General features: G+C 49.6%; 7 protein-coding genes across 7 annotated transcripts; 4 read left to right on the forward strand and 3 right to left on the reverse strand.

Annotated features, from left to right (window-relative positions):
* Nucleotides 1-188: 188 nt before the first annotated feature.
* Nucleotides 189-2,235, forward strand: N7503_003737 (transcriptional regulator family: Zinc finger MIZ-type; the record flags this gene model as incomplete). Its single annotated transcript, XM_057063284.1, has 7 exons — nt 189-333; nt 544-750; nt 804-875; nt 927-1,243; nt 1,318-1,423; nt 1,484-1,709; nt 1,770-2,235. The coding sequence occupies 7 exons, from the start codon at nt 189-191 to the stop codon at nt 2,233-2,235; spliced, it is 1,539 nt and encodes a 512-aa protein (XP_056924199.1).
* Nucleotides 2,236-2,549: 314 nt separating this feature from the next.
* N7503_003738 (trafficking protein particle complex subunit) lies at nt 2,550-3,339 on the forward strand (the record flags this gene model as incomplete). The annotated part of the gene is made up of 4 exons (XM_057063285.1): nt 2,550-2,809; nt 2,891-3,008; nt 3,068-3,157; nt 3,208-3,339. The coding sequence occupies exons 1-4, from the start codon at nt 2,583-2,585 to the stop codon at nt 3,337-3,339; spliced, it is 567 nt and encodes a 188-aa protein (XP_056924200.1). The 5' UTR covers nt 2,550-2,582.
* Nucleotides 3,340-3,693: 354 nt separating this feature from the next.
* Nucleotides 3,694-5,169, reverse strand: N7503_003739 (malate dehydrogenase; the record flags this gene model as incomplete). The annotated part of the gene is made up of 8 exons (XM_057063286.1): nt 5,075-5,169; nt 4,991-5,022; nt 4,820-4,930; nt 4,658-4,745; nt 4,227-4,604; nt 4,089-4,173; nt 3,893-4,037; nt 3,694-3,834 (listed from the first exon to the last, which is right to left on the reverse strand). Exons 1-8 carry the CDS (start codon nt 5,085-5,087, stop codon nt 3,694-3,696), a joined length of 993 nt encoding a protein of 330 aa, XP_056924201.1. The 5' UTR covers nt 5,088-5,169.
* An 864-nt stretch (nt 5,170-6,033) lies between these two features.
* Nucleotides 6,034-6,768, reverse strand: N7503_003740 (uncharacterized protein; the record flags this gene model as incomplete). The annotated part of the gene is made up of 5 exons (XM_057063287.1): nt 6,034-6,208; nt 6,272-6,396; nt 6,453-6,476; nt 6,569-6,663; nt 6,717-6,768. The coding sequence occupies 5 exons, from the start codon at nt 6,766-6,768 to the stop codon at nt 6,034-6,036; spliced, it is 471 nt and encodes a 156-aa protein (XP_056924202.1).
* A 281-nt stretch (nt 6,769-7,049) lies between these two features.
* N7503_003741 (DUF2015 domain-containing protein) lies at nt 7,050-7,474 on the forward strand (the record flags this gene model as incomplete). The annotated part of the gene is made up of 2 exons (XM_057063288.1): nt 7,050-7,104; nt 7,155-7,474. 2 exons carry the CDS (start codon nt 7,050-7,052, stop codon nt 7,472-7,474), a joined length of 375 nt encoding a protein of 124 aa, XP_056924203.1.
* Nucleotides 7,475-8,028: 554 nt separating this feature from the next.
* N7503_003742 (U2 snRNP complex subunit HSH49) lies at nt 8,029-9,200 on the reverse strand (the record flags this gene model as incomplete). Its single annotated transcript, XM_057063289.1, has 3 exons — nt 8,029-8,688; nt 8,753-9,128; nt 9,181-9,200. 3 exons carry the CDS (start codon nt 9,198-9,200, stop codon nt 8,029-8,031), a joined length of 1,056 nt encoding a protein of 351 aa, XP_056924204.1.
* A 1,166-nt stretch (nt 9,201-10,366) lies between these two features.
* On the forward strand, nt 10,367-11,399 carry N7503_003743 (putative mitochondrial folate carrier protein Flx1; the record flags this gene model as incomplete). Its single annotated transcript, XM_057063290.1, has 3 exons — nt 10,367-10,484; nt 10,545-10,784; nt 10,843-11,399. 3 exons carry the CDS (start codon nt 10,367-10,369, stop codon nt 11,397-11,399), a joined length of 915 nt encoding a protein of 304 aa, XP_056924205.1.
* Between the last annotated feature and the right edge of the window lie 251 nt (nt 11,400-11,650).

Below are 11,650 nucleotides of genomic sequence, written 5' to 3' on the forward strand. Positions count from 1 at the left end.
CGCCGATACCTTTCCTCCCCGTCTTATGTCATCTCCTCACAAACCTCCCAAGTTGCGACGACAAAGTTTCGAGACTCGATTCTCTCTGCAGGTCTGCAGCCTGAGAGTCGATTGACATGCATCTCTGTATATCGCTTATATCTGGTCTGGTACATTTTACCTGAGGCCTTTCTCTCCTTCAGGACGCGATGGCGTCCGGCCAGTCCTCCGAGCTTCCCAACCTGGTGAACCTCATCAAGACCCTGACACTGCCGCAATTGAAAGATTTACTACGGAATGAGGGTCTCCCAGTATCTGGGTTGAAGGCGGCAGTACAAGTGCGCATTATTGATTGTCAGTTTATTCCTCTGCCTCCGCCTCTCTTCTATCTCCTTCCCCCACCTAAGAGACGCACTCTCTCTCTCTCTCTCTCACACTCTCTCTCTTTCTCCCCCTATCAGCCTATTTGATTCATTTATTAGTGTGAGCATATTACTTGCTTTTTGAGATCGCTTCATCTATGTCAAAATCAAATACGTCATTTGCAGGAACTGACTATTCTAGATCTCGAGCGACTCTGTCATTCAGAAGGGAACAGCATTCGATATGATACTTTAAGACATCGCATTCTTCAGACTGGTCTACCTGGATCTACGGTTTTCCAGGCCAATCCCAATCCCCAGTTTCAACATCCGACTATCTCGCAGCCATCACCATCCCAACCTCAAACTGCATTGGGTGGCTCCATGTCACCTCATCCCCATCCTTCTGGTTCGATTCAAAACGCCTATTGTGGTTTGTCCAGCAACTGACGGTTCACTCAGGTCCGATTGGCTTCAAAGAGAGTCCCTTTTTCACAGTCCTCAAATCCCTTACACCGGTCGTGGAATGCAAGGGTAAGTCCCTCCATGCCCTCTGAATCAGACTTGGCTTCTTATATCGGCTAGTTCGCGAGCAAACCAGGGATAGTGTAGAGCTCAAGATTTTTCTTTCTCAATCCCATATCGCCGATCTTGAAAAAGATGCCAATATTCGGGTGATGGTCTACTGTACAGCCGACTCGGGGCTCAAACAGTACACCAAGTCGGATATCGCCTTTCCCCACCAAGTGGAGCTGAAAGCGAATCTAGACGAAGTTAAAGCCAATCTGCGGGGGCTGAAGAACAAACCCGGTACCACCCAGCCTGCAGACGTGACGAACTATTTACGCAAGAAAGCCAATTACCCAAATAACATTGTGATGACTTATGCGTTGACCCAAAAGGTAAGCCTGCTTGGGTGTAGGGGAGATGGACATCTTGCTGCAGAGTGAGGGAATTTGCTAATTGTGTTGGTCAGAAATTCTTTGTGCTAGCCAACATGGTTAAGCAACACCCGGTGGAGGAGCTTGTCGCCAAATTAAAATCACGCAAGCTTATCTCCAAAGAGCAGGTGCTACGAGAGAGTAAGTGGTGTCTGCAAAAGTGATCTTCCACAAAGGGTTTGTTTCTAATTGATACTGCAGTGAAAAACCGCGCGGATGATTCTGACATTGTTGCCACCTCAAGCATCATGTCTCTTAAATGCCCTCTATCAACCCTACGCATCCAGGTCCCTTGTCGCTCGGTGGTATGCACTCATAATCAATGCTTCGATGCATCCTCTTTTCTCCAATTGCAGAAACAAGCACCGACCTGGACCTGCCCCGTGTGTGCCAAGTCCACCAGTTTTGAGTCTCTACAGGTAGATCAGTAAGATGCAGCCCTGAATTCGACATACCCAATGATTCATGTACTGACTTACCTGGACAGATATGTGGATGAAATCCTTCAATCTACCGATTCAGAAGTGGACCAAGTGGTTGTGGAGCCAAGTGGTGCATGGTCCAAGCTGGATAACTCGGACACCGTGAAGCTGGGTGGAGTGACTCCGGGAACGGACGAGTATGACGATGATGATCTGATTGAGATCAGCGAGTCGGGGAACGGTGCCGTGAAGCAGGAACCTATGCCTTCCAGTACTCTACTAGAGCGGACACCTGCTCAGTCCCGAGAAACGTCAACACCGTCCTCGATGGCTCGTGTGTCCAGCAAAAAACGCTCAGCAACGGAATTCATCGATCTCACCGGTAGTGATGACGATGATGACGAATCTCCTGGCCCGCCGCTGAAACGACCAGCATTGAGCTTTGCAGTTCGAGGAATTTCGTCGCAAGATCCTCACCAACCCGTGGCCAGCAGTCCTCTCAGTGGCCGGTCTTATCCTCCATCGCACTAGGTGCATCATCATAGCTTTTTTACCTTAGTCTCTATTTATCTCGAATCTTTTCGCATGCATGCCTGGTGTTTCTGGCGTGGTCTTGGGCGGATTCTTGTTCGGAAAGGGTTTTTTCTTTTATTTTTATTTCTTATTCTTCAGGAATCCCAGAAATACAATGGTTTGAACACCATTATATCTAGTTACATATAATGATTGCGGTATTCAGTTTAATGCGTGGCGGGAAGTCAAGTTCTAGTTCAGTCGATTTGAAGAAAAGAAAAACACTCCGCCTTCTCCATCCTTGGCCAAACCCCACCCCTCACCAACTTCCCCCCAATTTCTCAATCCTCAGCTTCACCGTCACCATGTCATTTGACGCATCAGCTTCGCTGAGCATCTCCGATCCCAATGCTCGTGCACTCAGTTCCTCCTGCTTCGACTTTCTCCTCATTGAGCTGGTCCCAATGGCCGAACGTCTAGCCAAGGAGCTGTCAACGGATGAGAACGAACCAGAGGAGGAGGAAGTTCGGGAGACCACATACTTTCGCCTAGAATCTTTAGGGTATAGAGTAGGACAGGGCCTGGCAGAAAGGTGAGTTCTCTCTGCCCCCAAGTCTAGCGGCAAATCACGCGCGCGCAGATGGGAATGTTGGGTCACTAATCTCGGTTGTAGGTTCTCCCGTGATCGTCCTCGCTTTACCGATAATCTCGATGTCATCAAGTTTCTTTGCAAAGATTTATGGACAGTGCTATTCAGAAAACAGGTGGATAATCTCAAAACTAACCACCGAGTATGTTCGACAAACACAGAAACAACGGGGGCTTACACAGAAACGCTAATGTCACGCAGGGAGTCTACGTTCTGACCGATAGCGCATTTCGGCCTTTCTCCCGGATGAGCATGACGGCACGAGGTGAGGCCATATCAAGGGCACAAGCGGTATGGCGAACTTCCCTTGATCACGTAGACTCAGCTGACCCGACTTCCAGTATTTATGGTTCCCCTGTGGGATCATTCGCGGTGCATTGGCGAACCTGGGTATCAATACTACGGTGCAAGCGGAGACATCTGACCTTCCAGGAGCAACATTTCAGATCAAAACGGTCCAGGCTCGACCGTGATCGACTTGAAACCCTCCATTTCCCTGCCTCAGCTGGACTGGGCACAGGCCAAATCTCCAATAACGCCATGGGGTTTACCTCCTACGAACGACCTTGTAAGACTCAGGAACAATAGACAAATGCGATTGGCTGAGCCTCAATTCATTGTTTGACCTCTGCTATTATTGCGAGTGAAACCCTAGTCTAACCACACCAGGACGACACTCATGTCTGCTCTTTCATAATGTCATAACCTCACGATTAAAGCCTATCTTTCCAGGATGACCATAATTAGCAATGCTTTTCCAATGGGGACGCGGAAAGTCGATAGTGCTATAGCAACATAGGGTTGGAAAGGGGAGAAAGGGGGCAGCATTACTTTGGGGGTGGGTTCTTGACGAATTCGACACCCTTCTCGATGTTTCCCTTGAGATCCGCAATGCAGGCCTTAAGAAGCTCCTGCTCCCGCTCGGTAATACCGTCCAGGATGTTGACAGCCTTCTCAGCACCAGAGACCTATTGACAGTGTGTTAGGAGGAACCTTCTGGGGTGCTAGAAATGGGCAAAAACTTACGCCGAGTTCCACGGGGGTAGAGAAGAAATCAAGGCCAGTAGCCTTGGCAATAGCCTCACCACCGGCAACACCGGGCAGGTAGACGAAAGTAGGCTCGACAATGCTCTTCTCGCCCTTGGAGGCCTTGATCACAGCCTCGGCAAATCTGCATTGAAGTCAGTGGTGTAATATGTTAAGGGGGAGGGGGAGAGTGTACCTGAAGCCAGCAAAAGCCATGGATAGGGTGGCGGAACCGGCACCATCCTTAGCCTGAACAACCTCGTCACCACCAAACTGAACGCCTGTGGGAAGGATTAGTGACTGCACTCTGCAATCAAGTCGGGCATATACGTACGGTGGACCAGCTTCTCATAACGATCCGCGGGGATCTCAAAGCTTGGGGAAACCTTGCTGAACAAGGGTACAATAGTCCCGCCAGAGTGGCCACCAATAACCGGCACAGTAGCCTTGGAGGGGTCCTTGTGGCCCGAGAACTCCTGAGTGAAGGTCTCGGCACGAACCACATCCAGAGTGGTCACACCAAAGAGGCGCTTGGGGTCAAAGACACCGGCGGCCTTGAGGATCTCAGCGGCAATAGGGACGGTGGAGTTGACGGGGTTGGAGATAACCAGAATGAACGCCTTGGGGCTGTGCTCAGCAATGCCCTTCACCAGGTCACGAACAATTCCGGCGTTAATCTTGAAAAGGTCATCACGGGTCATACCGGGCTTGCCTGCGAGATTGTTAGTTGCCATCTGCTTCATCACCAGGGGAGAAGTAACGCACGGGGAATGCCAGCCGGGATAACCACAATGTCAGCGCCGGTCAGAGCGTTATTCAGACCATCATCCTTGGGGAGGTAGCCGGTGATTTTCTGTTGGGATGGCAAAAGGGTTGGGTCAGCATCGGTGTTTTCCGAGGAGAGGGGTTCAAAGCGGGAAAACATACGGCCACCGAAGAGATGTGAGAAAGGTCGGCAGCAACACCGGGGGTGTTGACGACATCGTACAGTGCAAGTTCGTCAATCAAGGGAGATGCCTTCAGCAGAAGGGAGAGAGGCTATTTAATGATGGTTAGCAAGCTTGATGGAGGATTCCGAAAGCAAAGGAATGGACTTACCTGGCCAATGCCACCAGAGGCACCAAGAACAACTAGATATGATTAGAGATGGTGATGAGATCAAAGACCAACTGAGAAGCCTACCAGCTTTAACCATTATGAAGGGTATGTGTGAGTATGAGTATGAGAAAGATTGACAAGAAAGAAGAGATGATGGAAGGGGGGAAGGTAGGTTTAATATGGTGGGGGGGGAAGGAAAGAGGGGCAAGGTACGAAGGTCAGAAACCCCGGAATTGACCAAGTGGGACCCAAGCTTAGAACTAAGTATGGACTGGGTATTATTGGTATCTGAGTTGAAAACTACTCATATTCGAAGCTACTTGAGATCTACTATCTACTAACTACTATCTCCTCATACTTTGTTCTTCAATCTTGGACTTGATGGAAGATAAAAGGGTTCCATTGGAAGATTTCTCTTTCCCAATCTCTCTATACCGGTAACCTCAAGTAGGCTTAGACTGGGCTGGATTTACGTACCACGTAACCTCACATGATGGTAATTCTCCTGGTATCATCTTCATGCTATTTACTCCCGAAGTACCATCCGATGATTCTCGTCTTTGCCCGTGATTCCTTCTCCGGGTTCCAATATCGGGAAAAGGCGGGACTATCGGGGGCTGTTCATACGTCACAGAACGACATCGTTCCTCTTCCCCACTGGTCCAGACCCGAGGCTCAAATGTGTATACAGTCGGCCCGTCGGGTAGTCTACCGGAGTCGGTCTCATCTACACATAGCACCCGCTCCGGAGGTTGAGACCTTTTCCGCCGTATCCCGGGGATTACTCGTTCTACTGGGGATAATGATGGGAGGATTTATTGGTCTTGCATTGGATTTGCTCTCTTTCTCCCGCTTCTCACTTTCTTAAAAGGTTCAGAAAAAAGGATTAGAGAGAACAGTACTCCTTTGCCGGGAAAGTTCACTAGTTTACACACCTCCGCTGGGTATACCCAGCATGATGGCGGTCTCCAAACGCCAATTGGATTTGTTCCAATCCGCGCTCTCCCAGTTATTCACCCATTTGCTTTTTGGGAGGGACGGATTTACTCGTCCTTCTCGGCAGCCCGGCGGGCCTTGACGCTGCGGGGCTTGCGGGCAGGGGTGTCCTTCTTGGGCTTCTGCGAGCGGCGGACGGCGCTGACACGGGCAACGGCCTCCTCACGAATGTCGGCACGGTAACCGTTCACGGCGGTCTTGGCGGCAACACCCTTGTAGATCCTGTATCTGATCAGTATCGCCTCTATGTAAGACAAAATGCTTTAAAACATGTGGTCTGCTTACTTGCGGTTGGAGGTCTTGGGGCCGTAGTTGACGGTGACCTCGGTCTGGCGGGGCTGCTGGGGGTTGCCGGGCTTCTTGGTGATCACGTTCACACCACCGTTCTCAGCGGCCTGGACACCGATAGCCTGAGAAGAGAAATCAGAGCTTGTAAGGGGGATTTAAGGGTCGTAGATATGGATACCTTGTTGTTGACAAAGCCAGCATACTAAAAATAACCATATAAAAGCTTGGGTCAGTCCGCAATTCCACCAAAATAGCTACCAGAAAAAGGTGGCACAAAAAATATCCACTCCATACCTTGAAAGAGTGCTTGTTGACCAGGTTGAGGGGGTCCCGGGAGAACTGGGAACCACCACCGGTGTTGCGGCGGACCAGATAGGCGTTCTGGTTGCCTGTCCTCCAGCGGATCAGCCTCCGACCAAATTTCGAGGGGAGAAAAACATACGGACGATCTGCCAGATCAGGTCGTTGGAGACATTGGTACGTTCGGCGGCCATGATGACGGATTTGGGGTCAAAAGGGATTGAGATTGATTTCAAGACCCGTGATTTTTGGTGTGTGAAGCACTTCCTATGAGCCTCGCTAAGCCGGCTTCTTTGGGTATAGACCACATGCCTTACATATCAGGCACTAAATGACGTTGCTGCTATATGGCAGCCTGATTGAATAGGCCGAAATTAGATGACGAATGCAACTTCTCTTCCTCGGATCCGTGGTCGACCGTGAATCTCTCTTTGAAGCGTAGATCAGGCCAACTGCGCGATCCGCCTTGTCCACCATGACCTACACTCTTTTCTATGCGCTCTTATTCTCCGTAATTATCTCGGGCACAGGTAAGCTCCGGCCCAGTCCTCACTTGGTCCAGGGTCACTGACCTCTCCAGCGCTGTACCTCACCAGATCCCGATGGATCCCTCTGCTGCCAGTCCCGGATTACATTTATGATCGCCTCCCTTCCAGCTTCACCGGGGATCTGGAAGCCGGCCTGAGTTCGTCGCATTTCGATATCACAGCTAATCTTGCCGACGGGGACTCTAGAGCAGGCCTAGACCAAAGAGCAAAGCAAGAAGTCCGAAGGATCATGAAAACCCGCAAGGTGGATTTTGACGAAGCCCGGCGCATCTATACTGAACAACGATTCGCACGTAATAACATCGGCCCTGACGGCCGCCCCCGGGATCCTAAATTCGTTTCGTTTTCATGAGTTGCGCCGCGCATCTACTGCAAGTCAAGATTTGACTACCTCTCTCTTTTTGTTTCCCCGATGGTTCCATGTCTCGCCATACCTAGCCCAAACTCTACATTCCCCAGCGAGGAGATCGTGGTGGTTTCAACACTCTCTGTTTAACTTCATTCAGGCTTACAACAGGACGTGACAAATCTGTTTCCATTCACTAAACTCTCCGTCTTTTTGTCTCCCTTCTCTTTTCTATGCGATTCGTTCAACTATTAGATAGAACAACTGCGTGGGGAATGCCGATCGTGTGTAATGTATGGCCACTTCAAAGAAAATTCACCTATCCGTGCTGGCTTTATTCCCACGGCCCGTAATTCTAGGGTAAAGGTGCAGCCTGGTTGCCATAAGCTGAAGGGGACAGAAACATTCCATCAAGGTGATAGGAACGTTCTTCATGCTCTCGTTCTATTGTGGATCATTTGATGGTACTTCCAGGAGCCACTGTGTAAGGTGGGTAGATACCAGGTTGGAGAAGGAATCAAGGATAAGGAATGAGTTCATGCTGATCAAACCGATGGTGCTCATCGGCCCCCTCCATAGCCTGGTTGCTGAAAGCCTGGCGGCAGTGGAGGCGGTGCACCAGCTGCACCTGTTGGGGGTCCAAAGCCTGGTGGTGCAAATCCAGGTGGCGGCGCGCTCTGCGGTGCAAAGGATGGTTGCTGGCCTGTGCCACTGAACCCAGGAGGGAGGAAAGCTTGAGGGCCTCCATATCCAGCTTGAGATGGCGGTGGGCGGGCAGGTAAGCCCGGCGGCGGGGTAGTCAGTGATGAAGGGGACGGGCTAGGCCGGGATTGTGGAGGAGGTACGCTTTGGTAACCCATGGGCATAGTTCGACTTATGCCAGGATCAGACGACTGGTGCACGGTGCTCACTGGTCGGGGTCCATCGCCATTTGGCATTGTAGGCGGTGCAGCACCTGGACCAGCCCCGGGGAAGGCCGATGGAGCCTGTTGGGTTGGCGGTCGAACATTGTGCTTCCGGGCCTGCGCAGCCAACATTCGTTCTGCCTCATCGCCATGTCTCTCTCCTTTACCATCCTTCTTGTAAGCGTATTGCGCCGAAACTTGCTTGTTCATCAGATATTGCCCGTTCATATTGGCAATCGCGGCATCAGAAGACTCGAAGTCGGCGAATGACACAAAGCCATAACCTTTGGACAAGTTGTTGTCGTCGCGAGCGATCTATAAACCCAGTCAGCTCGTTGGAAGCACATATTTTCACTCGAATTAGAAGGCTGGATCTAACCTTGGGGAGATTGATGAGGTTGCCAAAGCGGCTAAATGTATCAAAAAGAACTTGTTCGGTGACCATGGGATCGAGGTTGCCAACGAAAAGCTCGGCGCCAATTTCCACAGACTTCTGTTTGTCGGCCGACGCCTTATTCACGCGGATTGGTTTTCCAAAAAGACGAATCCCATTCATTATCCTTGAGGCGTACTCTGCATCTTCCTCACTAATGAATTCCACGAAGCCGTACCCTTGATGCGACTGGGTGACACGGTCTTTGGGCAAGTGAACGTTCACGATACGCCCGGCTTGGAGCATGAGCTCCCATACTAGGCTATCTGAGGCGCGCTCATCGAGGTTTCCAATATATACAGTAGCCTCCTTGTCCTGTTCCCTGTGCTTAGTTAGCCGCGAGATCCCAGTGCCAGAGCCTAGGAGGATCTTACCAATGCCTTGCGCCGGACATGGCGCCAACGAGTCAGGAGAGTCCGTCGGCAAGACAGTAATGATAGAAGATCACAGATTAAAGTCTTCTGAATGAAAAAAATGCGAATTGGAGCTATAGTATTGGGAAGTTGGTGGAGTGGTAAGGTAGGGGATTGAGGTGGTTGAAAGGAGGAGAGGATGCTCAATCTTGAATCATGTTCCGCGCCGAAAACTTCTGAACTCTCTCTCCCGCAACCACATCCGTCTCTCTCTTCACACATCTCTTCCATCCACCTTATCCATCGAGTTTGGGTTAAAAGGCTTTTTCAAGTACTTTTTGGTCGTGCCTTTTTCATTCACTCCTTCTATTACCCTTCCATTCTTCGCCTTAAAACTACTGCCAATATGGTTCAATTCTCCGAAGAGACCAAGGTTGGTTATGACCAAAGAACCTCAAGATGACTCCTCTTCAAGAATGCTAAGGTGCTGTTTCCATCACTATAGGAACGCGTTTCCAAGGTCATTGATGTCTCTCGCGTTGCGATTCACTAGTGAGCTCTTTACCCAACTTGACCGACAGTGTCCACTTCATCGGCGACCGAACTAATCTGGTGATCCACCAGCGGCTACCTGCCTCTTATTATCTACCTGGGTAAGTTTCGCACCTTTCTCTGTAATGGGCTTCAACTGATCTTGAGGAAACAGGCTACTCTTACAGCGAACCCAAGCCATCTCTGTTCAAGTATGTTGTGCATTGAAAACCCCGGCTATGCTCGAAGTCTCCCTCAATATGTTCCCACACGCACATATCTAACCCAGCGGTTAGGTTGTTCTCGCCCTTGGCTTAAACCTACAAGCCTTAGCATCGAGAGGAAGGACTCTGGACTGGATCTCATAAACCTTGAGAGACCTTGCAGTCCTCTCTTGTCTCCGGAGCTATAATATGGTCGGGCAATCATCCGGCTGTGAACCCATGTATTTTTAAGATGATCAAATCGGTTTATACAATCAATCATGTCTCCCGTAGAACCCTTGTGAATCTCACGTCTAGACCATCTATGAAGCTTTTTCCTTCTTCTCATAGCTCTCCGCATCCGTGGCAGAAAACCGGCGGAAACCTCCAACCAAACATAATTTACACACTCCAACAACTACAACCTTCACTTACTAACACGTCACCCCCAATTCTTCGAGGTTACAGGGTTCATGACGGGCCAAGATGGCTTGTCGTCATCTTTTGTGGAGACCGTAGCGGGTTTCACTGCAGGGGTGGTCTCAACGCTCTGCCTTCATCCACTCGATCTGGTGAAGACCAGACTGCAGGGTATATAACTCGTGTTCTTTGTCCCGTTTGCTCTTTCATCTGACATTTCGGGTTCTTTAGTTGATCGCAATGCTACAACTCGTCTCGGCAGTTCAATTCAGATTGTCCGTGACATCTCAAGGTACGAAGGTGGCTTCGCTGCCTTCTACCGTGGACTGGCTCCAAACCTCGTTGGCAATTCCACAAGTTGGGCTTTGTATTTCCTCTTTTATGGCAGCCTGAAGAATGGCATGTGCATTTACCGAGGCAATCCTTCGGCGCTCACATCCTTTGATTACTTTTTGGCTTCGGGAACGGCAGGTTGGTAAGCCGAAGGTTACGGAAGCTTTTCTCCAATTCTAACCATCATGATTTTCAGGTGCCCTAACATCGCTTCTGACGAATCCAATTTGGGTTATTAAGACCCGCATGCTTTCAACCGGCTCCCAGTTTCCTGGTGCCTATTCCTCCTTCACAACTGGTGTAACGCATATATACCGTACCGAGGGTGTACCGGGTTTCTATCGCGGCCTTGTCCCTGCTTTATTTGGGGTCAGTCACGGCGCTCTTCAATTCATGGCTTATGACCGATTGAAGGTTTTACGGTCCCATACAACTCAGGATTCTTCGTATCTGGGTGTGGGACACGAAAACAAGACACGGAAACTCAACAACCTGGACTTCCTCGCCCTGTCCAGCCTCTCAAAGCTCTTCGCTGGCTGTGCCACTTATCCATACCAGGTGATTAGGTCCCGGTTACAAACCTATGACGCGCCCTTGATGTATCGAGGTGCCACCGATGCTGTTATGCAGGTATGGGCTCGTGAAGGCATATCTGGCTTCTATAAAGGTTTAGGACCTAATCTCTTGCGTGTTTTACCCAGCACCTGGGTGACCTTTTTAGTGTATGAAAATGTGAAGATCTCTTTTACCTAGGCTAGTAGCGATGGTATAGGGTTTTCTGTTATACTCCTCACTACATTTTGCTAATCTATCCTCTAAATATGTTCACGTTGTAAATTTATGAATACGCCTACTACATCTCATATATGTAGATACTTAATTAATTAAGAGGCATACTAATATTACAATACAAAGGCTAATCAGTAAAGAATGATTAATCACTAACGTATTTCACAAGTCAGCGGGTCATCCCAAAACATATAGTTACTGCGATAAATTATAGC

Source organism: Penicillium pulvis, assembly GCF_028828015.1.
Source record: "Penicillium pulvis strain IBT 33274 chromosome Unknown contig_1_segment0_segment0, whole genome shotgun sequence".
NCBI lineage: Eukaryota > Fungi > Ascomycota > Eurotiomycetes > Eurotiales > Aspergillaceae > Penicillium > Penicillium pulvis.